General features: G+C 38.9%; 1 protein-coding gene across 3 annotated transcripts in view; it reads right to left on the bottom strand.

Annotated features, from left to right (window-relative positions):
- FGF10 (fibroblast growth factor 10) overlaps nucleotides 1-22329 on the bottom strand; it is a 57774-nt gene extending 35445 nt beyond the window's left edge. The window contains exons 1-3 of one of the 3 annotated variants that reach the window (XM_079330296.1): nucleotides 22142-22329; nucleotides 21581-21655; nucleotides 20867-21416 (exon numbers count right to left, since the gene is read on the bottom strand). In XM_079330296.1, coding sequence (XP_079186422.1) covers nucleotides 20867-21203 — 337 coding nt within the window. In that variant the 5' untranslated portion in view covers nucleotides 21204-21416; nucleotides 21581-21655; nucleotides 22142-22329. Of the gene's footprint in view, nucleotides 1-20866; nucleotides 21417-21580; nucleotides 21656-21782; nucleotides 21987-22141 lie in introns of those variants that run through there. The other 2 variants (XM_079330298.1, XM_079330297.1) reach the window with 2 other exon arrangements.
- Between the last annotated feature and the right edge of the window lie 2387 nt (nucleotides 22330-24716).

Raw genomic sequence — 24716 nt, 5'->3', positions numbered from 1 at the left:
AATAGTGCAATGGACAAACTTCTGCTACCTTTGAGAGAAATTTTTCAACATGGACATTTCACATAATTTTCTGTTTCCAGATATGTTTTACACTTCTCTACTTGCTGATGGGATGGAATGGAATAAACAAACAACAAGCTACTCAAATTCTTTGGGTCAGACAATGACTAATGAAGTGTTAGTGTCCATGAAGTGTGTCAAAGCAAACAAGGGACGACTGGAGTCTTTTTGCCACACTCTTAAACCTACTTATGAAACATACAACTGGTCATCTTGATAAGGCAAAAATAAACAACAAACAACTCATAAAAGTTGGGCTGTGCAGATTTTGTTCAACAGAAAGTGCTTGGGCAGCTCACAAAGAGACCAAAGCTGGTCCTGCAAACTCCTCCATCCAAGTGATATTTGAACTCAAGAAAATTATCCAAGTGACTACAATGGCGTTTTGATATAAAGAATGAGATCCTTAAAACTGTACATGTCCTCAAAAAAAAAAAAAACCAACAATAAAAACCCCAAACAAACAGAAAAGGCTGTACTCACTCTAACAATCAAGACCTCATCTGACATAAGTTACTAAGGTGTGCAATATCCCATGGGCTTGCTTCTACCACTGAACACTTAATTCTCCTTTTTTGGCTTGCATTATGAGTTGTAAGATGTTTTCCTCAGTGTGTGGTTCTCGTGGGACCAATAACATCTGACATGTCCAAAAGGGATGTTGGCTACACATGCTCTTGCTTGCAAGGAGTAAAAAGTCCACTTTAAACTGTTTTATTTCAAAGCAAGCGCTTTCTGAGTTGTCCTCTTAGAAAAAAACTACTGCCACAATGCAGTTAATTGCTATTTACAGGCATTATTATATCAACAGCTTAGTCTGTTTCAACTAATATGAAGTAGAATTCAACTGTCTTTCCACCCAATGTCCTAAAAAACATTAAATATAAACTTAATTTAGCAACGCTCTGCCAAAATTTAATAATTTCATTAACTGGACTACCTAACACTTTTTTATTACACAACATACTAAATTATATAAACATAATTTTTGGCATATGTGTATTTTAATTCAAAACCAGAGTTGGACAGCACAATGCAACAATTGGCAAATCACAATCTTATATTGGCTTTTGTAGTAATGGTGTCCAAACAAAAGTAGACATTTACTGGCAAGAGCAAACAGCAGAACTCACGTCTTTTTCTTTTCACAATTCACAGTATCATGTTGGCATTTGTTATACATTTCTAAGCACATTTTGACAGCTAAAAATGTCCCACATCATACCTCACCATAATGGCTGTTTTACATTATATTTTTGCATCTAATCCACTTAAAAAAATGATGATCCAATTATTTTTGGTACAAAAGAATTCCTTAGAAATTCTGGTAATTAAATCTAGCAACCTGGAGAATTCCTTGAGTGTCCTAGGATCTTTTTTCTGTGATCTCATATAGGAAAATTCAAGACAGCTCCTATGTAAGCAGTGTCCAAGTTGCTTCAAGCATACGAGCCATATCAAACAGATTTAAAAGATTATTGTGCTGCTGCTCTGAAGAAGCAGGAATGAGGTGAGACAGAAGTGAATTGCCACACTTTGAGCTCACTGGCTGACCTTCCAACCCTTCCTCAACTTGTTCCTGCGCTCTCCAAAGCATAAAACTGCCTCCTCTCTTCAAAAACAGTAAAGAAAATGGTGTTGGAATGTAAGAAAACATTACAACAAGAGATAAAGGGAAGCAGCTACTTGCCCTTTCATTTCTTTGTTTTGCACAGGAGATAACTGATTTAACTGGAGTTTGGTCTGAAATAATCTTAAATGAGATGGTTGTCTTGAAGACTGCATTTGTTTGAAAAACTTATGCTTTCTGTTTTTTAACCTAACACCTACATGAATTCTACTAAAAAGAGAGGAATGATTTATCAGGATGTTTACACTGCACTCTTGACAACACTTCTCTTTAAACAGTTTTACTATTTTCCCAGAAAAACTCAATTCAGTTCAACAGAGAAAAAAATTTCTTGGACTTGAAAAATGAGCCTACAGAACCTCAAAAGTTCTTGACAAGTATAATATATGCAGATGTTCTACCAAATTTACCACAAGTTTTTATTAAAAAAAGAAAGATTAAGCACTTTAAAATAAAAATGAGGGTTTTAAAAAGGACTGTTTGGCTGTTAAATGTTCATAGGACAGGTAGGAATCTTTTTGCTTATACATATGAAGGAAATATCACACAGAGGCTATGCAGCTGACCCACAAATTTATTTCTTTGCATAAATGGGTCATGCAAAATGCACAAGCATGTATGAAAACTTTGAAATGCAAGTGCAGGGTCTGGGCAAGTGCAGCACTCATGTTTTGCTAATGATAGCTTCTCCCAGATTGTTTATGTAGTGTGCTGAGAGTGTCAACTGATGTGGAGAGTACTGGAAACTTTCAGGCGTAATTAACCTCTGCAGCCTCTTAATGTAGTTTCACCTATAATCCACAGGTCCATATCAGAGAAGAGCAAAGAGTTTGTTCAGGCCCAATTGAAACATTTCACGGAGAAGTGACTGATTAAAGCCAGACATACACACAGTAAAAGAAGAGGAAAACAGAAAAAAGAAAGAAAGAAAAAAAAGTAGTCACGTGTTGCCCATTATCTCCATATATCAGCTGCAACAGTCCACACTTTTTCTGTGGCATCCTGATGCATCAGTGGAGGACTAAGAACAACTTTGGCTGACACATCCACCTTAGAATGACAGGAACAGGTGAAATTACACCTAAGGACTTCAGGAAATACTCTTTTGTTGTCACAATATGGAAAAAACCCACAATTGTCAACTTTTTCTTCTCTCCTCGCATCAATACACAGGCAAGAGATCTGTATTATGTCCTATGCAAACACAGAGCCACACAAAGCACACTGTTTCCTAAAATGCTTTCATAAACACAAATGTATTTTTACTATCAAAAAATATACAAATTCATGAAAAATCATTCGGGTTGCTCAGCTTGCACTATATCCAGAACAAAAGGCAGCTGTCTTGCTTCTCCTGAAAAAATGGCAGGGAAAGAAATGCTTTGCTTGGGAATAAGAAAGGAGCTTACTTCCTAATGTTTATACTAAATCCATTCACTTAGTAGCAGGAATGAAGCTAAGGAACCCCCCGTGAGGAGGTTTCTGCAGGGAAATCAACAGTTCAGTGTTAAGCCATAATGGGTATGGCTGGAATACTCTGGCATTCCTAATTCAATAAGCCCTAGAGACAGGAGCTACCTAAGCACTGGCTGGAAATGCCTACTGCTTCAGTCATGCAGTGCCTCGAACCTTAGACATTTTATAAACTGTGAAACTTCTTGCTTGGACCAGGAACTTGGAACAGGCATGTGCAGAACACAACATAGTCATTATCTGCCTTTAACATCATGTCAGCAAAGAGCTTGATTATTTTGGCAAAGCATACTACAACTGTCTTCTAAGCATGTATCTTCTTCTTCAATTATTTTCCTTTTTTTTAATTACTAAGCCGTACATAGAACTTTTATAACCAAACATTATTTCATTTTAAAATATCACTAAATTACTTTCATTTCCCCATACAAGTAATGGGCTTCAAACAAATTTGCAATTCAACTTTCTAAATATTATTATAAAATTAATTTTTTATACTTCTAAAAGAAACAGAGAAACATCTTGTCAAACTTATGATAGTGAAAAAGAAAATTAAATTGGACAGTTTTCATGATATATTTCTAACTAATTCCCAGAAAATGTCATGCTTCATCTAAACTGACATTATTTTGGACTTTGATTTTGTCAGAGAATCTTTCTCAATATTTCTTATTCACTCTATTTGGAAAATGCTTTGGCATTTCAACATATTTAAGAAAGTAGGGAAGTTCTTTCCCTAAAACACCCATTAACTAACATCATCCTTTCAAATTTCAAGTAGTCTTATATGCAAATCAATGTGATTTACATTTTTGACATTAAAGAATTATTGTCTTAAATTCACTTTTGTCTACATCATTCATTTGCATGACTGCATTCTGGCCATCTCTCTTGACAGAGTAGTTCAACCTTTCCAACACTTTGCCCTGTCAAATGCACTGTAAACCAGGCCTAGGTCACACGTAGTTTACTGATGGGGGAGAAAGTAGCCATTGACAAGTGGCAGAAATGAGTCTTGTTTCAAGGATTACTAGTTTTGGAAATCTTGGTACTTTTCTTTTAGATACTGGACGTTCTTGAAGGAGAGGAAATGAAAGCATTACCTCACAAGAAAGGAACATTGAACCCATAACCTGAGTGTTATTACCATCAGGCTCTGACCCACTGTTAATCTCAGGGTCAAGATAGTGGGCTGTGTTTTAGCACACTGTTCCTTGTTTAGCAATGAACTTAATGTATTAAATTTAGCTGAGGAAAAGGAGAGAATACAGCTGCCTTCTATATGTACACTACATAGTAAACTTTTGTACAAAATAAAATCTTTGGGTCAGTTAAAGACACTACTTGGGTGAAATAACCAAAAGTGCAGCTCTGATTTTCACAATATCCTAGAATCATTAAGGCTGGGAAAGATCTCCAAGGTGATTGAGTCCAACATTCGGCTGAACACCTTGTCTACTAAACTGTAGCACTAAGTGCTACATCAAGTAATTTCTTGGGACGGTGACACTTCCAGGGATGGTGGATCCAGCACCTCCTTGGACCGCCCATTACAATATTTAACCAGCATTTCAGAGAAGAAATTCTTCTTGATGTCCTACCTGAACCCCCACCTGGTGCAGCTTGAGGCCATTTTCTCTTGACCTGTTCACAATATTTTGGCTGAAAGTTAGAATTATTAGTAGCCCTTCTATTGTGGACCAGCCTACAACTAAGGAGTCTGGTGAGCAAACCTATCTGGTGTTGACCAAATCTGTTAAACTTCTGAACAAACTCATATGAGGAGCACTGGCCACAACAGAAGATGTTGTTAGAGTTTCCAGATTTTCTTTGGTCCTCCTTTTCTGTGATTTGACATATTTTAAATGAAAAGACACACACTTTTTAAGTATAATAAATACCTGTGCTAAGACTGTTCCTATGACAGAGCTCCCCAGTCATCATAAATCACAGAGAAATACTATCTCCTTCCTGATCCTGGGACACAAGTCCTACCTGGCTACTTTGATGTGATCCACCAAAGGCTGATGTTACAAGAAGTCCAAAAGCAAACAAATATTGGTTTCTCATATGGTAAATCCACTGGTTACCTATTACATGGCTTCACAGAACTTTTCTATTCTGGACCAAACCCTTCTCCCTATTCTAGAGCTGCAAGCTGCTTCTCACCTACCCAGAGCTCCCAGGGTGCCACAGACAGATGTTTGTCAGTGGGAGAGGACATCTGGGAGTGCCCATCCTGCAGATGACATGCTCTGGAAATGTGGTAGAACTTGCTGCCACGCATAGGCTGCTGTTCCACAGAAACTGCCTGCTGGAACTATCCAGTAAGAACGGTTCCAATAAGGTTTTCCCTTTGAAAATTATGTTGAGAATGAGAAGACAGAGTTTCTACAGTAGTTGGACGGAACAAAAAAATTAGGAGTTTATTGTAGGAATTCAGAGTGCTCCTACCCCTTCATTGCATTTTGCAGCACAAAGAATTATTTTTTAATTTCCTTTTCCTTTTTATCCCACAACTGACCTTTTCCTTTGGCTATTTCAGCCTTCTGCAAAGCTGACATCTGCAACTTTTTCCAGGACTGGCACGGTTCATGAAATCAACTGGTATTTACTCCTGGACTAGGTTCTAAGGTGGTATTATAAGGTGTAGAAATGATAGTCTTGATAGAAATTGAAATCACAGTGGAAATAAATTCACGACTTTATATTGCCAACTTCAAAGAAATACCAGAAATACATAATTGAAATGAGATTCTGGAGTGGGTCAAAATACTGTCCTCTCTGGTCAGAGTGTAAATGATTTTGGTAATTTTATTTCAAATGTCACTCAATTTTTACCACTCCCTTTACTCCCCCCCCCACTTTTAAAACATCTCACATTCCCTTTATCATGCCAATCATGCCTAAAGGGAAAAAATCTATACCAGCCATTTTTTATGCTATTTCCCCAGATGGAGCTTAGCTGCTCTCCAAACACTCCAATGTATTTCTGCTTTAGGTAACATAATTCAGAATGGCTGAAATCTTGTATTTATGCCAATAAAGCTAAAATGTGTGATTTTGCTTGTGGGAAAATTTGAAATGCTAACATGAGCTTGTGAGATTTAGTAACCTCCAGCTGAGGAGTAAGAACAAGCTGCTGGAGGGCTTCTCCTCTACTCACTTCTGGTAATGATTCCCTGATTGCAATAGCTCCTTTCCAAACTTGTTTCTCATGTCTTTCTGAAAATCAATTCTTCTTGATTCCTGGGTGAATATCTTTTCTTCTATTAAATCTCTCCTTAAAACTAACTTATCCATACAAACTTAAAATCATTAATTTAGACTCCATACGCAAAATCTGCTGTTTTTCAGATTTCAAAAAGACAGACTCTCTACAGATGGTATTTGTAGTGAATACATTAACAGCACTTTAAACATTTATCTTTCCTGATAAAACAAACTCATCTCCCAAATTCTTCCAAGGGATACCTTATGGGTTACAGGCAGCTCCTAACTTTGCTCATTAAGAACATCTCATTATCAAATATTGCCAACTTTCTTTACTCCACTGTCTGATGGGCATTTTTACCAAGACACAATACTTTCCAAAACCACTGTATTTAGACAGAATTGTCTACTGTCTCTTGCTATTCACTTGGTAGACTTTTCTTCTGTTTTCTGCATCTGTAATTAGTGATTTGACATTTAGTATGTTGTACATATGCATCTACGTTGAAGAAATATTCTGCTATAAAAACATAACATTACTACCCTTTGTCCTTCAATTCCCCTATCTATTATGAATAAGAAGGTCATCCTTGTATTGTGAACACAAAGTAATGACCAGAGTAGAATCATCAGTCTTTATGACTTTATAGTAGAATAAGCTTGATAAAAGATAAAATAGAGAAAATCCTGGTCTTTAAACTCTCTGCCTCAGTTCCTGTCTCCAAAGAAGAGGAAAATAACACAGCCATATTTCAAGTTTGGATTAGAGAATGACTGTAGAGATGAGGAATTCTAACATAGCATAGCGAACCTGGGATCTGTAACATATATCTAGATTTTCTGGAACACAAGAGAAGTTAAGTACTTGTTACAATTGGTTTTGTTGCAACTCAACAAAAACTTTGAGCCACTACTTATCAAAAGTAACCACAGAGTTATTGTTCTGAATATCACTACAGTAAAACAGTCTGTTAGCCTAACACAGGACTCTGTAATACTGTCTCTTTCTAAAGAACTCTTACCCAGTTGAAAAGTTCACCTTACCATATCAGTTATTTTTGTTTAGAATATATTAACTTTTTGTTCCTAATGGAAGCCAGTTAGAAAAATGAGGGTGAGAGGTTAAACATACATCTGGTCTCCCTATTTAACATAGAGGTTTATCTTTTGCATGTTGCTGATGATAATTTGGGAGGGAGGGGGGGCACAAAGGAAAAGCACATTTGTATATTTTTCTGTTATGAAAACGGCAGCCTCCATTTTTCATTTGACATATGAAATAGCTCTGCCATAAAAGCCTGTGCTTTTCAGCTTTGTGTTTAATTGTTGGAGCCAAGAAAAGGAGGTGAAGAAACAAGACAGATTTTACTTTGGCTGGTAGGACATAGTAGGCTATAGCAAGCATGGCTCTCATTATGCTTAAGTGAATTAGTCTGTTTCCTTTAAAAAAGAAGGGAGGAGGGGGTAAAAAAGGAGAGATTAACAAGCCACCAAGGACCTGCTGTAAGACTTTGACACTTTTAGTGGCTTGTGACAAATGACTTGTGAGTATTAGCTCTCCTTCAGAATCAGAAAACAAATCTACCATTTGGATAAGGAATGCAAAAAAAAAAAAAAGAAATCAGCAGCAACAAACTCTGCTACAAGGTCATGCTGACTAGGACTCATTACCAGTAGAACAAGAGAGCTGAAGAACAGATAAGTTCTTTAACTGACTAAAATCTGAAATTGCTTTTGGATGTCTAGAAATCTCTAACACTTGTCATCCTTTTCTAGGTAAAGAATAAGCTACCATCCTTCTAATGTGTTCAAATATTGCAAAATGGCACATATTTCTACTCATCCTCAAGAGGCATTTTGGGCCTGGGATCAGCTCAGGGGCTCTCCTCTGGACTCATTCCAAGGGCTAAATATACTTCTTTCTGGGGCAAAATATAAGTGTGCTCTTCAATGAGGCCTCTACAGATTCTTTGGAAACTTCATCTTCTGTGCTACATTAGCTGCACTGTCCTGAAGTCCACCCTTACATTGTCAGTATATCTGGAAAGGGAGTTTTGCACTTAGAACTTCTACAGCTTAGCACATAAAACACATCTATAAATGAAGAACTTATATATACATACTGGATCTTTGGAAAGCAATAACATTCTGAAATCTCCATGAAAAAATATTTAATTGAAAACCCAACATTAGGAGTACCAGAAAATGCCAGGCTGCAGTTGACTCCAACACCAAAATTACATTCTCTTCCCCATTATGGGTTTAATAAAATCTCATCTATAACTTATTGCATAAAGTACTAGTAATAGAAATAATCAATATTTTTATCTACTGATTTTTTTGGTTAATTATTAGATACTTTTTCAGTCTGCATTACTGTGTGAGCACATGCATGGATACCCCACATCTGTGACTCCTGTTCAAAAGATTTTGAGCTGTGATTAAGGTTTGGAGGTCCCTGGATAAGACACCTGACTCCACTTCCTCCAGTGGAAATTTTTTCATAACATTATTGAACTTAATAGTTCAGTTAGCACTAAAGTTCTTCATTAATATAAGCACTGTGTTTTTCTTTTTTAAAAAAAATTTGTATTGGGTAAAGGAATTACTGTAATTCAGTTGGTATTGGAAAGCTGTAGCAGTCTTCATTATGTCCTTAATAAATTGGAAAAAAGTTATGTCTTGCTGACCTTTATGGTCTACTGTGTACATGTATAAAATTAACAAAACCAGAAAAAGGAAGAGTTCTACAGAAAAATTAATATAGATATTTTACAAGACTGTTTGTCTCTAAATACTCATCTTTGCACAATGTTTCCTGTTTCATAAGGAGAATCAGCTGTAAGCAGAGTCCACAAATGCATGTGTGGCAGAACTAAAGGAATAAAGCAAGCATGGCGAATTTTGAGCAAATCTGGATGATGCTTTGAGGAATTATTTGGTGTGTGGTCTGAGGCAAGAAGCCACAGAGAGGCGGAAGTTAATCTTATGTACTCCCCAGCTGCAGATATGTCTTTTTGAGAGCTGACTGCAGCAAGAGAAACTGAAGAAATGACCAAGAGACCAGATTAATTCCACATGAGCCAAGTGTCAGCCTCATTATAAGTGTTTTCACTAAAGTTGAAAAGACTTTAACTTGGATGGCTGTCATTTCAAAGCAAAGTTGTGACATGCAGAAGTAATTGTAATAAATTAAACTGAAAGAATAATGCCTGTGACACTAAAGGGGAAGTATCAATAATTTAAAAAACGGTAGAAAAAAAATAAACCCCTGAATAATCCCAGTAGGTTAACTCCAATAGATTGACAATATTTCAGGGAAATAAAGGCACATTCAAAAATACATAATATATTAATGCAATAAATATTAGGAGGACATCATTCCCACATTTCTTTTACTGATAGGCCTGACAGTAAAGACAGTGAAATAACAATTATATTTTAATAGTTTAATAATGGAAATTATACATATCCTTGAACTGAAACACCATAAGGTCCATACCTTCAAAGCAAAAAAATTTAACATTTCTTGTGATTATAATGCTCAATCAGCAGAATCTGATACAGTTTTACAGGACAGATCCAATATGTCCCTCTACTAATGCTATTTGGTTAGAAGCTATTTTGCCATGCAAAATATTTGTTGGGTAATCTTGACAGAATGCTTGTAAAAGGGGGTTATACATATTAATTTTTTTCTTTTAAAGTAAGAGCTTTTCTTGTTGAAAGACAAAAATACCTTAATCTGACGGAATTAAGGAGTAGGCTCTTCTTCCCTGCTCTATAGGAAGACAAAACTTCCCTTGCTATTCCTTACATCCAAACCTTTCAGAGAAGAGGATGATTAACCTCTGGGTGGTTTTTTTCCTTCCTGGCACTCGTCATGGTGTTACTGATGTGTTTCACAAATAATTACCTTTCATAGCACTCTTGCTTGTGCAGTATTACTAACCTCATTTTATAAGCAGCAAAAAGGCAAGGAGAAATTAGTCCCAGAAATTTTGAGGTACAGTGGATAACCAACACATAAGACCTATTATTTCCTAATACGTTATGGAATTCCTTATACTCAAAGTTTAATTCCTGCAGACTATCCTCGTGCCAAATTGTCCAGTGTTTTTCCCTCTCTTTTTAAGCAGATTCCTACTCTGCTACCTGACAATCACCATGAGGACCATAAGGAGCTCTGAGAATTCTCTCAGTTTTTTTTATCCCCTCAGAATTTTCACAGCACATGGTGGAGGACAATCATTCCCCCAATCCTACATCATTACTCCAGTATGTATCAGGTTCTATCTTGTTTTGAGACAAAAATTCACCACAGTCATTAAGAAACTTTCTAAAGTTCAAATACCCTGCAATCTCTTCCATGAAGAAAGCTGCTGTTGGACCTTTTCTTTCTCAGACAAACTCAAGTGAATAGCTGCTCTCTGAGGTACTTCATTCAGATGAAAAGTGTTTTCTCATCCAAAGCCCTACAGCAAGGTATTTTATACACTGCATTTACCAACAGTATTCTTTCAGTTTTCCATACAGTGTTCTTAAAATGTTTTTAGTATGTCAGTGCATTCACTGTTGTAGTTCCTTAATATACAACAATCACCAGCTTTTAAACAATTACCAGTCTCTGTTCTTGACTGGTTTATGTCATATGAGAAAAGGAGTACTAAGGAATAACTAACATAGAGCTGCTACGTAGTTTAAATGCCATGGCATGCACAGGCTGGGTTCCAATTGCCACTCCTCAGGTTATTCAAACACAGAAAGCTGTGAATGAAGGGTCTGTTAATAGCACAGCTTTGTACCCCTTTCCCTGTCCTGCAGTATTTCCCACTGTATGCCTGCAATAGGAAACATGCTCATTCATTTCATGGATGAAATCACAGTCTGCATTACCTCAACATCTCCCTCCATTATTCTTGGCCTCGGAGTAGGGTTGCTAACAAACCAAAACCCAAGAAAAGCAGCAAAACTGCTTGTATTGAATCTACCCTTAAGCCTCATAAAGGGCATAACTTGTACCTCCCAGTATTTGACTTACTGAATTTTCTATTAGCTGCTTAAGTGGTATAAGCAATCCATTGTACTAAGAAGTAAGTCATCACTTTTGTGTGCTCATAGAAGCAGAGGTGTTTAGAAGTAGAGGTCATGCTGCTTTATGAATAAAAGCTATGAGACATGACATTAAATGTCTCTGTTCGTAAGAATTGAACTTGCACATGTGCCTTCATCAGCATCTTCACCTTTAAGAAACTGAAATCATAATTTCCTTCCATTCCTTACATTCCACTTACTTTCTAAATTATTTCTGTCAGAACCACATGAAGCAAAAATTTAAAGAGCTTGCCATGGTTTGTATGTCAGAATGCCTGGTGAAATTAGGATTGTCATAATTTTCTGCTCCAGTTTACACGTGGTGGTGCCTTAACTCAGCTCTTCAGACAAAGTATGAACTGTTGACCCAGCTACTTGTAAGGGTAGCAGCAAAACTACATATGTATCTTGTATGGGAGGTTATCTTTTCAGCATCTGAAGAGACGGAGTAACAACAGGGTAACCAGCAGACAGAAGCAGACTAACAGGAAGCAGCCCCACCTTGGGTGATGAGGTTAGCTCTAGACTCTTCTTGTGCATCTCTTCACGTTATCATCAGTTTTGCAGCTACAGATCCTCAGTGAGCACAGAATTTCTGTGTTGCAGTTATTAGCACTAGTGTTTTGACAAGGGAAAGGTGTCCTGTCATCAGAATGTGAACCACATGCCCCACTCTGCTTCCTCTGAGACAGGGCAGAGGGGCAGAGTCATGAGCCCCGGTTACAGTTCAGGGGAAGGTTTTCATTAGCCTGTCTCCTAGGGAAACGTGCCACAGGTACTAAGATAATTCATGAGGATAAGAGAGGTACTTCCAGATCAGCTTCCAGATTGCCCTGTGCAGGATCAGAAGCTGGACACAATAGTCGTGAGACCCTTCTGACTTGGGATATTATACAGTTCTATGGTTTTATGACATGGTTTATACTTTTGTGTTTACATTCAGGAAAAAACATGGTGAAAAAAGGGTATCTGGGAAATAAATGAGAAAAAACTTTATTCTGTTGAAGTTAAAAGAGATTCAGAGGACCTTGGAAGTTTTAGTTTCTCCTAAAATGCAATAATAAAATCGTGAAAAGACAGTAAACATGCAGTCTTGTAAAATATTAGCTGTGTTAAATGCAGTCATCTATTCCGTTCTAGATCACACATTCCCTCTTGCTCACTGTAGCAAATTTGTAACTATGTATCTGCTTCAAATCTTAACTAGCAGCTTGCAAAATATGACATATTTGATTATCCTAAACATACCAGCAACCAAAATACTCTATTCCACCCTATTCCATGCTCCAAAAATCAGACCAGGGTATCTTGATATCCTGCAGGTGTATGTTTTCTTTACAAATATAATGTGTAGTATTAGCACAATGAAAAATTTGAGAAAAAACAGCCAAATAAAACACCCAACCTTTTTGTTTCTTTAATACAGAGCGTGTGGCTCTTTCAAATATTTTATTACTTTCAAGGGCCAATCCACCCACATTTCTGCTTGCAAGTAGTCCATACTGAATTTGATATTAGGGATAAATCAGTTTATTAATCCTCTTGAAGAGGACAAAAATGAAGAAGAAAACCCTCGAGCAGGTACTGAATAGTATCTACAGAATAGGGTCAGAGAAGACAAAACTAAATTGGGAGTAGAAAGTTTGTACCCTAGTACCAAGAGCACACTTTTATTCAAAAAGGCACCTTAATGTCTTCATAGTTTCAGTCAGTTCACAGTTCACAGTTCAGTGAGCAAACAGATGTTACAGTGAGATCAGACAGGACAACTCAACATCACTGGCAGTTCACAGCTGCCAAAAGGGGTAAGCCACACTCCCCCTCTCCCCACTTCTCTCCCACTCATGACACATGCTGCCCCTATTTCTTTCTTGTCATCCTTTCTAGTACTGATCTGGTACTTGTCACACATCCCACCCACTTCCTCTAATGCGGGCACAATATCATTGATTTATACCCAGTCTCCACTTAGCACTGTGCCTTAATTCCAATTAAATAACATCCTGAATGATTCCAAAATGCTTCAGCATTCCCTCCCCAACTCCCACACATGCTGACTACAGCTGCACAGCTGTGTGTCAGGAACCTAAAAGAAAACTTACATTTCATTTATTTCTATGCAATGTTTGAACCTCTAATATCAGTGGCAGAAGAAGGAAGAGCAAAGAGATTCCTCACAGTCCCCCTTCCTCCCCCCACAACTCCCTCATTTTCACTTCTGCTCCCCACATAGGAAGACAAGTCACGAAAGGCAAAAACCAACTAAACTTATTGTCCTTCCCATATGCCTTCACCATGAAAGGATCAGGCATCACATTGCTTTCCTAAATCAATGTTTATGAAAGATCTGATCCTTATTTTTATATAACATTCACAATCATTCATGTTCCTACTATCTGTAACCTTTTCCTCTCTTTGACAACACCAAAAATTATGGAAGAGGGGAAAGAGAAAAGGAATAAAACCATTTGGTGTAGTTTCAACATTTCCTTTTTTTCTTGAAAGTCAGCTTCAATGTGTGTGAAAATTCCTCTTTAACTGTAGAAGATATACACTACTGACAGATTATTTAGAGGTAAATGTGAAAGGGGACAGGCTAATAATTCTTTAGGCTAACTATAAAATAGGGGAATGCTTTACAGCTGACACTGTGAGTATATCAACCCAGTAATTGGATGCACGTGTTAGTAGCAGTAAAAAGGCACTGTCCAGTTGTCCACCTTACATGGGAATCTACTTTGAGTGTATTCTTTGATTTACTGTTGCAATTAGAACTGAATGTTCAAAGAAAGAGCACAAGTGACCTAATTTAAAAACAGTGCCTTTAATTCCACTATTTAGTATGAGACTTAGCTTACTTGTAACCATTTCTTTCCCCTGAAACTTCCATTTGTTGCACTTTACTCATGAGGCACCAAAATAAATTTTAATAATCTGTACAATTAATGAATTAATTTTTAATATCCATTCAGTGATTAAAGATTTAGCCACTTCCTCCTGACTCCTACCCTTGAAGATTTTAATTCACTTCATAAACACAGAGAGCTTTCCCAGGCTGACTTTTCAAAACTTCATGAAACACTGTTTCCTGTCTCCTTTTTACTGTGTTGTAATCAACTGAGCTGTTTTACAACAATTTGGCACAAGAACCAGAAGCAATTAGGGGAGCTAGGGAAGGATCCCTCCAGTTAACAGGACTAACACTGCAAGCATCATTGACTACTCTCCTCTGTTAAAGCATCTAAGCAAGGAAAGGGTGCAAGATAGCAAAATATCACATAAAAGTAAATCCTCAAAGCAAAAGAAAGAAAATTTGTTTGACAGGCACACACAGTTAGACTAGTGGCACTAATACACCTACCAGCTGAGAAACAAACATGTGCTAAGGTTGACTAAACCTGTCCTCTATTTCTTATCTGGTAGTTTGGTATTCACAGCCCAGAGCAAGCAAGGGTTACATTTCCACGCAGCCTCCTCAATCTGACATAGGTTGGCAATGTTGATAAACAAAATATTCGTCCTGTTCCAAGTGACAAAGAGGTCATTAGATCATACACCTCAGAATACTGGGATAAAGTAGTTCAGTGCTGTACACAACTGCAAGCAGTGGCAGCAAGTGTTTAAACGAGCAAGCTGGAATTTCAACCTGGTGCTATTTTGGGGAAAAAGAGGCTGTAAGAACTTCATTCAAAAAGCTCTCCACAAAATAGAAAACAACATTTTGTCATAGCATATCAATGTCAAGAAGAAAATATATAAGAAATCCCAAGCTGACCAAGTAATTTTTCCACTTTGTTGACACTATCAGCCCAAATACTAAGCCTAAAAATAGAAATACATTATTTACATATACATTTTTTCCTACTCAGAATATTTCTTGTGCGATTATATTACTTTCTCAGAGGAAAAGCCAGCCATCCACATCACATAAGTTGTTGCCCTATGTTCATAGAGGTACCTGCAATTTTTAACTTAAGACACAAGTTAACATGATTTCCACATAGAAAGGTTTTCCTTTTTTTCACATGAAAGGCTCTCTGCAATAAAGGAAAACTCCCCTATTGCAGGATCTGATCTGACTCTCATTTGAAGTGAAAAGGCCCCTATTCACACACACAGTTCAAAGACATCTGAAAGTCATCTTAAAATGCTTTATTTCAAAACAGAGGATCTTATCCTATGAGTGAATGCATCCAAGATGTTTCAGAAGTGTAAGCACATTCTATACTGCACACTCAGCTAATGCCATCTTCAAGGAAAGTTTTGACCGAGCCACTACCTGTGAACCCTCCCATTAAAACAGAAACATGGCATCTATAAACCTGTACATCCCTTGCTTTCTTTCTTCTGGAGTTTCAGGAACAAGCTTCCAGTTGCTTCTAACTCTTGGGGTTTTTTTTTTTTTTTTCCCAAGTGGCTATAAGTTAGATTTATGAAGACAAAAAGACTTCTTACAACCATGTATTTTGAAAAGATTTATGACAGGGCTACAGTATCAGCATGGAGGGTCCACAAGGCAGGAATGCAGTAAGGGTAACAGGAGATTGTCATGTAGACATTAAATAGTACAGTTCTTTCCACATTCATAAATCCTAAATGTCTATGGTTTTATACTGCTGGTTATAAATTATATAACTGAGTTCTACAGACAAAAACAAAAACAAAAAAAAAAAAACCCAAAAACCCAAAAAACAACCAAGCAAAACAAAACAAAACAACCAAAAAACCAAAAACAACAACAAAAAAAAAGGAACCAAAAAGCCTGAAAGCCCAAAATAAGAACATACACATTTCACAGTAAGGAGTCCATGTTTCAAATTACTTCACTCATTATTATTTCCTATTTGAAGTATTTTGATTGGGAAAGCCATAAAACTGAACTCTTTGGGGAGTAAACCAGAAAAACACTAATAAGTCTTTAGAAAAACAGTGAAAAGTTCTCACATTAATTTGCAAACACATATGAAAAGGAGTCAATAATCCCAAACATCTAGTTTACAAAAGGTTCAGTAGCAAAAGAGTTGTGTTTTACCAATTACTCTAATCTGTGTGGAGCTTCATAACTGATGTTAAGGTACCTATGGCACTTTATTATTTTTCTGCACCACAGGTATGGTGAAAAAAATGAGTTTCAAATGAAGTATACTTAATCAAAAGACATTCAATGCTATTTTTCTGCAGATAACCCAATCTGTAATACAAATGCCTATTTATATGTCATGTATTGTATGTACACAATTAAAATCCTCATTGGGAATGTTCGGCAGTTCTAGTAGCTGAGTGGTTGTTTACAATCTTTTGGTCTGAAGAATGAGGCTCCAAACTTTCTTGCTTTCACTCCCTATGTTGTTAAGCTTATCCCACACTAACCAAAGCAAAACTAAAGACTATCAGGGACTTCAAGAGTTTTTAAAGCTTAGTATAAAAGATAATTGAATACTCAGAAGAAAAGCCCAGAATAGGTTAGCTTGTGGGAAGTGGCTAATTATTTCTTGCTAACTGCCCTGACATATGCTTTTATTCTGCAGCAGTGCCTTTATCTTGAAATAGTCCACTTGAGTTGGTCAGAAGGCAAATTAATAGAATATCTTCTGGTGCAAGCCCTTTTGGCTTTGCTTGAACTAAATTAGCCTGCACAGTTGAGGATGCAGACCCTTCTTGTCCACCTCTTTGAGCAGAGGTGACACCAGGCAGTGGCTGTGCCGCCATCTACTGTAGGTTTTGCATAGCATTGCCTGCTCCACAGCCCACAGAAATCCCTCCGGCAATTCTTCCCACTCATCTCCAGGCTCAGTGACACCGACTGCACTCCCTGAACAGGTACCTAAGTAAGAGCCTGATCCTGAAATCTTTGCTCAGGCAGAACTTCCTCCACAGACTGCAGGTCAGCTGCTGCTAATGAAGCATTGTATATTTTGTTCTTAAAATAACAATGTCAGTCCTGTAAATTTGAGGTTTTGTGTGCCTTATAGTATTGTGAGCAGTTGCCTTAGAAGTAAATCGAAAATTATATAGCACTGAGATATACATTAAAGTTTTCTTGAACCAGCTTATCGTGTAGCTGTAGTGCATGCCAACCCCCAATTCCAGAGAGTTTCACTATCTTTATCAGGAGAACTGTCTGTGGAAGAGTACAGTCAGAATCTGCACACACACAGTTCCCTCTCAATTTTAATATATGCCTTAAGCTTCTCTTGGTGATCCCAGAGCTCAAGCTATAGTGAAAGCTTTTGTAATTGCTCTTTGGAGGATTTTTGGATTTGTTTTTCCCTCATCCAGTGTGTAAGCCTTCAGAAAACACTACAGCTCTCTTTATGTGAGCTTGTGAAGGGCTCTGTCAAGAACAGAGGCAAGGGACTTCACAGCTGTGGTGCTGCAGGACAAGGTAGTAGTTGTATTTTCAGGACTAACCTCCAGATGTATGGAACAATAAAATAAAGTGTCCTACATCTATCTAGTGGCAGACACCTCCAGCCATGCCAAGTGCTGCAAGTTCTGCCAGTCTTCTGACAGAACAGTCAGGAACCACCTGGTACTCCACAGGTAGAGAAAGGATGATGGAATAGTTCCAAGCAATCAAGTCTTAATACAGCTGCCAGAGTAAACTTTAATTTAGTGCACTCTACACAGTATTTATAGAGCAAATCCATGAATGCTGCTTGAGTCGTTTAAAGGCTGGAGACTAAATTTTGTTTTCTGAATGTTTATTCTGACTTTCTCCAACTGTTCTTCTTACTCACAGTGCTTAATTGGCAGTGAGCCATGAAAGCTGTTGTCTAATTACACAACATATCACGATCTTACAGACCTACTGATAAGGCTTCACTGCTGCATAAATGGATTTTAAACATTAGCATATGAGGAAATTAGCCTTCAGATTAGAATATTTCAGTCTTGTGTGTCAATAGTCACTCTTATTTGTTTAGGAAAACATGGTTTCTAAGTGAGAAACTAATTTTAAAGATTAAACAGCCTGTAATGCTAAACAGGCTACAATTTAGTGGCCTCTCTGGCTAACTCTATGCATGGCAAAAATCTATTCACATGTAATTACCTATTTCAGACCATATGAAAGATACCATATCTTTGCATGGAATCAGTCCAGCTGGGGATTATAGCATTATTATGATAGCACTGCTACACATGATGCTGTGAAAAACACAGATATAGTGAATTCACTTGCAACATTTTGCTACACAAACAGCCTCGAATAAAGGCATAATAAATATATTTTTTTAATGTCCCAGACTATGGTTTTACAGCAAATGCTATTTCACACCGTGTATTTTAATGACTATTAGTCAACAACACAATTCTGACTTCTGTCAAGTGGATGGTAATAGTTTTGAACTGAAGGATGTGTACTAGGTCTGCCTTTGTGATGTAAGTACAGTAACGAAGCTACAAGTTTTAAGATGATGGCAATCTTCACTGCACATAATCTTCAGTGATAGGATGCAATTATGTATAATAAAGGCTCTATTTTGCTTTTATATGAAACAAATTACATTCTCCTCTCTCTCAGCAGACATTCTGCAGATGTGATGGTAACCATGACATCCCTGAGAAAGCCAATTCATTTTCTGTTGCACTGACTGGAAACCAGGACACACCATGCACATCTCCTCCCATAACTGTGGGGGGCTGTTCTTGCACATAGCCTGAAAAGGTAGGAAGATGTATATGTTTCAGTATATTCTAGCTCTTCTTGGCAGGATTTTGGAAAAGCTCAAGCATATGGGTAAGTTTACTCACTGAGCAATTCTGCTGGCCAAGTGGGACTGCTCAGGCATGTAGTTACTTCCCTGAGTACACTGCTGTCAGAGCAGGCACCTTACAGCCCTTTCTGGCAGCAGTGTGCTACACAGAATGGTTTGATGTTCTCAGAGATGCACACAAAGCTTTCAGAATCCCATTTTAGAGGTGCTGCTCTCTTCTAAATCCAAAGGTAATCTAAGAAACACTATTCTAGGACCTCATTCCACACAAATTCATCAAAGTTAAGCCTCCCTCACAGCTCTTCCTTTTTTTTTTTTTTTAGCAATTTGCCTTTCTATGGAATACAGAAGGGGAGGTGGTAAGATATAGCTGCTTTGACATCTAAAGCATTTACAAACATTAAAGTGCATGATAAAGTATGAAGTTGCAAGGTGGAGCAAGTGAAGCAGAGACACATGATACTCCAGCCCTTTTCTCAGTTTGAAAGGTTATATTATGGGTATTTACTAGAAATACAGCTGAATTAACAGCAGTGTCTATCATACAGCATGGCAACCTGCTGAACTACTCTGTGTTTTACACATTAGCTAACATGGGATCTATTTAATTCACTTTCAGTTGTTTTAATTTAACAGCAGATTTATTCCCGGGCTTATCTGGATTTACGTAAAACAACACAAGAACCAAAATGTGGTTCTTTACCAGTGAAGAAAGCCCTAGAGTTTCCTCAAGTTGCATAACAGAGCTTACTTTCTCAGCATGTTCCTACAGTGGGACATAGTCACTTAATATTTGCAAGAAAAATCTATATAATATGATTTAGTACAGTTCAATTTAAGATTGCACGGGCAGGAAGACCATGTAAAGGGTACATTTCTAGCACTAACTGCCAAAAATACATTACAAGAAGCATGCTATTACTAAGTCTCTAGTTCTAGAGAAAACCTTGAGACTTCAGCTATGGGGACTGCCATATGACTTTTGCTCTGACATAATTTATTAAAAAAAAAAAAAAAAAGAAAAAAAAAAAAGGAAGAAAAAAAGAAAGAGAGAGAGAAAGAAAGGGACAATGAAACGCGTGTGAGGTCTGTGGGAAGGCAGCCCCAGATGTTTACAATGGAGCGGGTAGCGGTATAGCGGCGCTGCAGCCCGGGACCGGCGGGGCGCAGCGCGGCACCGCCTCCGCTCTCCGCGGGCGGCAGCGCGGCCGCGCACCGGCCCCAGGCGCGGGCAGCGCCCCGCGGAGCAGCGCCCGCCGGACCGGCCCGCAGCGGCACCGGCCGGCAGCGTGCGGGCAATCGATTAATTGTTCCAATGCAGCGCTCTCGTCAGGGCGCTCTAATGACAGGGGATAATGATTTTCAGATTGAGCAGACAATGTCCCCCACACACTCCCCGCCACTTCCTTGCAAATCTTTCTAATTTGCTCTTCTGCCAGGCGAAGAAACAAACGGTGCTCAGCGAGGCCATTTGCAAAACAAATGTAACCGGAGAGATTCGCAGATACGGGCTGGTGGGGAGCGGCGTCCCGGCGGAGCCGAGCCGAGCCCACCCAGCCCTGCCCCGCTCCCGCTCTCCTTTCCTTTCCCTTCCCTTCCCTGCCCGGCCCCGGCTCGGCGCTCGGGCCCGGGGCGCAGCGGCCCCTGCCCGGCAGCGCGGCGGCACAGCCGTACTTACTGAACGGGCAGTTCTCCTTCTTGGTGCCGCTGACCTTGCCGTTCTTCTCGATCTTGAGAAAGTACTTGTTGTAAGAATAGAGCTTCCTCTTGCGCACGTCTCCTTGGAGGTGATTGTAGCTCCGCACGTGTCTCCCCGCACTGGAAGGAGAGGAGAAGGACGAGGGGAAGGAGGAGGATGATGAAGAAGAGGAGTTGGTGGCCTCCGGGGACAGCATGTCCTGGCCGAGGTCATGGCAGGTGACAGGCACAGAAGACACCAAGAAGAGCAGCAGCAAGCAGCAACAAGGCAGGTGGGAAAAGGCTGAGGCACCATTTGTCAGTATCCATTTGCACATTGTACTGAAACTCTGGGCGCTGGAAAATGTCTTATCAAATGAAACATACTGGAAGGGTAAAACCTGGTAAAAGGCAAGTGGAGAGACGGTGGTTGCTGCTTCTGGTTAGATTCCTCTGAGCTCTGATCTGGCCTGAAGTAAGTGCACCAACATCCATAACTCAGGGGACAAATCGCCTCAGAAGTTGCTGCCTTTTAATCCTTCGAGTCCTCCCTCAGAAAAAAAGAGCTGTTGGTTGTTGGTTTGGTTTTTTGGTTTGGTGGTTTTTTTTGTTTTTTTGTTTTTTTTGTTTTTTTTTGGGGTGGGGGGGTTGCTGTGGTTAATCCTCTTTCCTTTTTACCTTCCCCACCCCCCCATATGCACACACACTCCCCAACCTGGTTTGAGACTTTCCAGTAGTTATTTTGTTCTCTTCCTCACTCCTTTCTTCACCATCTTAGATGCAGAAAGGTCTGAAAAATAGATGACAGCAAAGTCAATGACAACAACAAAAACAACGACTGAGATCAATAACAACCAGCAGAGAGGGATGCCGGAATGGATTTTCACACATACACCTTTACACACACGCGCACTCACACTTTGTGGCTTTGCACCTTCTTCTGATCTCCACCCTCTTGCCTTTTTTCAAATCCCAAACCAGTTGCACAACTCGTCCTTTTCTCACTGACAACCCCAGAGGAGGAAGTTTCTTTGTTTTGCTTTGAATTCTCCAGAACAGTATTAAAAAAAAAAAAAAAATCCCGAGAGAAGGAGAGAGGGAGAAATCCCAACTTGTCCCCCCGCCCTTCCTTTCCTTTCCTTTCCCTCCCCCTTTGGTTGTAAACAGGTTGGAAGCTGTAGCCTAAATGTCAGCGATTACAAGTCAGAGGTGGGATGTGCCTCTGGTGGTCAGCCCTTATTTGCAGGGGGTCAGGCAGTGGTGGGACATCTGAAACCTTTTTGCAGCTGGAGCGAGCGGTGCCTGCTGCGGAGGCAGCCCCGGGAGCTGCCCTCGCTTCCTCCCGGGCTGCGGCAGCTGCGGCAGCCGCCGCCTTCGGCTCGCTGCTAATTGCTCCTAAAGCGTCCTTCTCCTCGGAGCGCCGGCCACCAGCATGGCTTAGAGACTCATGCTTTACTAATTTCCCTGTCTTCCAAGTTGGACCAATCCCCTCCAGGGAGGCTTCCCTCCCCCTTCACTCTTCCCCCACTCTCCCTCCCCACCCTCCCCCCCCACCAAAAAAACCCTCAATCAACCAACCTCCTCCCCTAAACCACCCCCCCCCACCCCAAACTAACAAAAACCAACCCTCAAAACACCAACTTGTTTTCTAGTGGAGGGTTTTATTTTATTTTTTTTGGCAGTGAAGTGATTGAGAAAGCCACCTGGAGTTTGTTGCCTGCTAGATTTCCCCCTCCCCCCTGCTGGAGGAGGGGTTGGGTGGAGAGGTTGGAAAGGAGTATATACTACAGGCAGACCCTGGAAAAGCAGATTATATGCTGGTCAGAGAGAGTAAAAAGGGAAGAGACATAATTAGCTCCTTTTCCTTCTTCTCTGCCAGCTTCCATGGAGGTCTTTCTCCCTCCTTCAATGAATCACTGATTTCTCGCTTCCGTTGCTGAAATAAAAAGTTCACACTTTAGCCTGCTCTTCCTTTTAAGCCTCTCAAGATTTATTGTGTCTCTTTCCCCACCCTCACTCTCCTTGTCTCAAAAGAAATCAGGGCCCTAAATGACCATTTTCTAATTGCTAACATGAGTCGTTTACTGAATCACGCGTCTGACTTCAAAGCAAAAGGGATTTTATTGGCATTGCAAAGGTTTCCCCATAAAATCTGTCTGAATACTTTGCTGTCTTTTTAATTTTTTTTTAAACTAATGCAGTTTCCCTTGCCAGAAAGAAACAATTTTTCCATTTTCAAGGCTATTTTAAGCCATTTTTCAAGCTATTCTTTTCCTGGAGGGGCATATGCTGCTGGTTTTCCCTATGATTCCACCTCATCTAGTGGATTTATCATTTCACATACTGAATGTTATGACAGATTCATATTTCTAGCCCATCATTGTACTGTCAACTTTGCCAGTGATTAACAAGCATCTTCCATATGATGAAATATCTTTTAACACCAGAATAAAGCATCAGAACTGACAGGGTAAGGGCAGCTTGCAAGCCATTATGTTTAATCAGTATTTAGTGTTATTAAATACCTGTTTTGGAAAACAAGTGGATGGAACATTTGCTAAGAGAATGGGATATCAAGAAAATAGGTACAGAAACGCAGTGAGTAGCTCAATAAGTAAACTCAAAACCTTTTTGAAACAGAGGCAGTTAAATAATGCAGATCAGTAGAATGCAATGGAAAACCTCCTATGTGATTCCGTCTGGCATTTGGAGTAAATCTGAGTTTAAACAACAGAAAATGCAGGAAGAACAAACAGTTCTAAAATTAGGCAGATTCATTAGATTAGGATGCTAAATATATTGTTAACTTCACAACAGAAATTAGAAATTATTTTCTCCAATTATGGTGTTTATTCTGGAAAGAGTTGGTTCCTAAATTTATGTGTTCAGCTGCTGGGGGTGACATTTAAACAGCCTTAAAAATGAAACCATTTAATGTTAGAATCAATATGTTTTACGATGTTGTTTATGGTACTTCAGAGTATTTATTCTGCATGTATTTGCACTGAGTGCAAAGCATTTCAGAAATATTTCTTTTTACAAATCTGATTTAGGCTTTCCTTTTGCCAAAGGCTTTTCCTTTTGGTAATTAATTTTCAAAAAGTAGAGGAACAAAACAGAATGTAAAGCAAACCCCTCCTTTCTGTGAATGCCTGACATGTGTGTCTACAAAGCTTATGTCAGTGTTTGAGTGCTGCCTTGGTCATGAAGGATATAACATATTATTCCTAAAATTGAAGTTATTTTGATTCCAACAGCTTAAATGATAAACATTTTCTATAATATCTTAAAGTTTTAGATTTGAAGTCATCTTTCCTTTTTGTTATTCTCATTTTCCTGTCAAATGCTGGAAAATAAAATGAATTGGCATTTTAAGATCTCTGGCAGGAGTTAGAAATAATTTGGGGGTTAAACAGCTACTATTAACCCTAAAAACTAGGTACTGTCTTGAATTTACTAAAGAAGAATTCTGCTTAAACCTGTTTCTAGCTCTGTCTGTCTGTGTATTGGTTGTAAGATTTTGTGCTTAAGAACAGAAAATTCAACATGCACAGAATTTCACATAAGATCTGCTTCTGGCAGGTGCAATATTCAGGGCAGTACTTTAAACTGCTGCAACTCACAGAGTCCTTTTCTATCCTGTGTGATGACAAGGAGGGCATTTACAAAACAGAGTCCAAATGAAAAGCTGACATAGCTTTTTAGATTATATCTCATTCTTTTTTCTACTTTCTGTATAGCCTTTCTTTTATAGCACAGTTGAATCCCTAAATACCCCACTACTTTGTATTGTCAGGTCACCTCTTAGGTTAGCCTGAGAAAGCCTGAGAAAAGTTCCACAGGAAAGATGC

Source organism: Erithacus rubecula, assembly GCF_903797595.1.
Source record: "Erithacus rubecula genome assembly, chromosome: Z".
Classification (NCBI taxonomy): Eukaryota; Metazoa; Chordata; class Aves; order Passeriformes; family Muscicapidae; genus Erithacus; species Erithacus rubecula.
The sequence above is the reverse complement of the archived record's forward strand: the minus strand, read 5'-3'. Positions and strand labels throughout refer to the sequence as shown.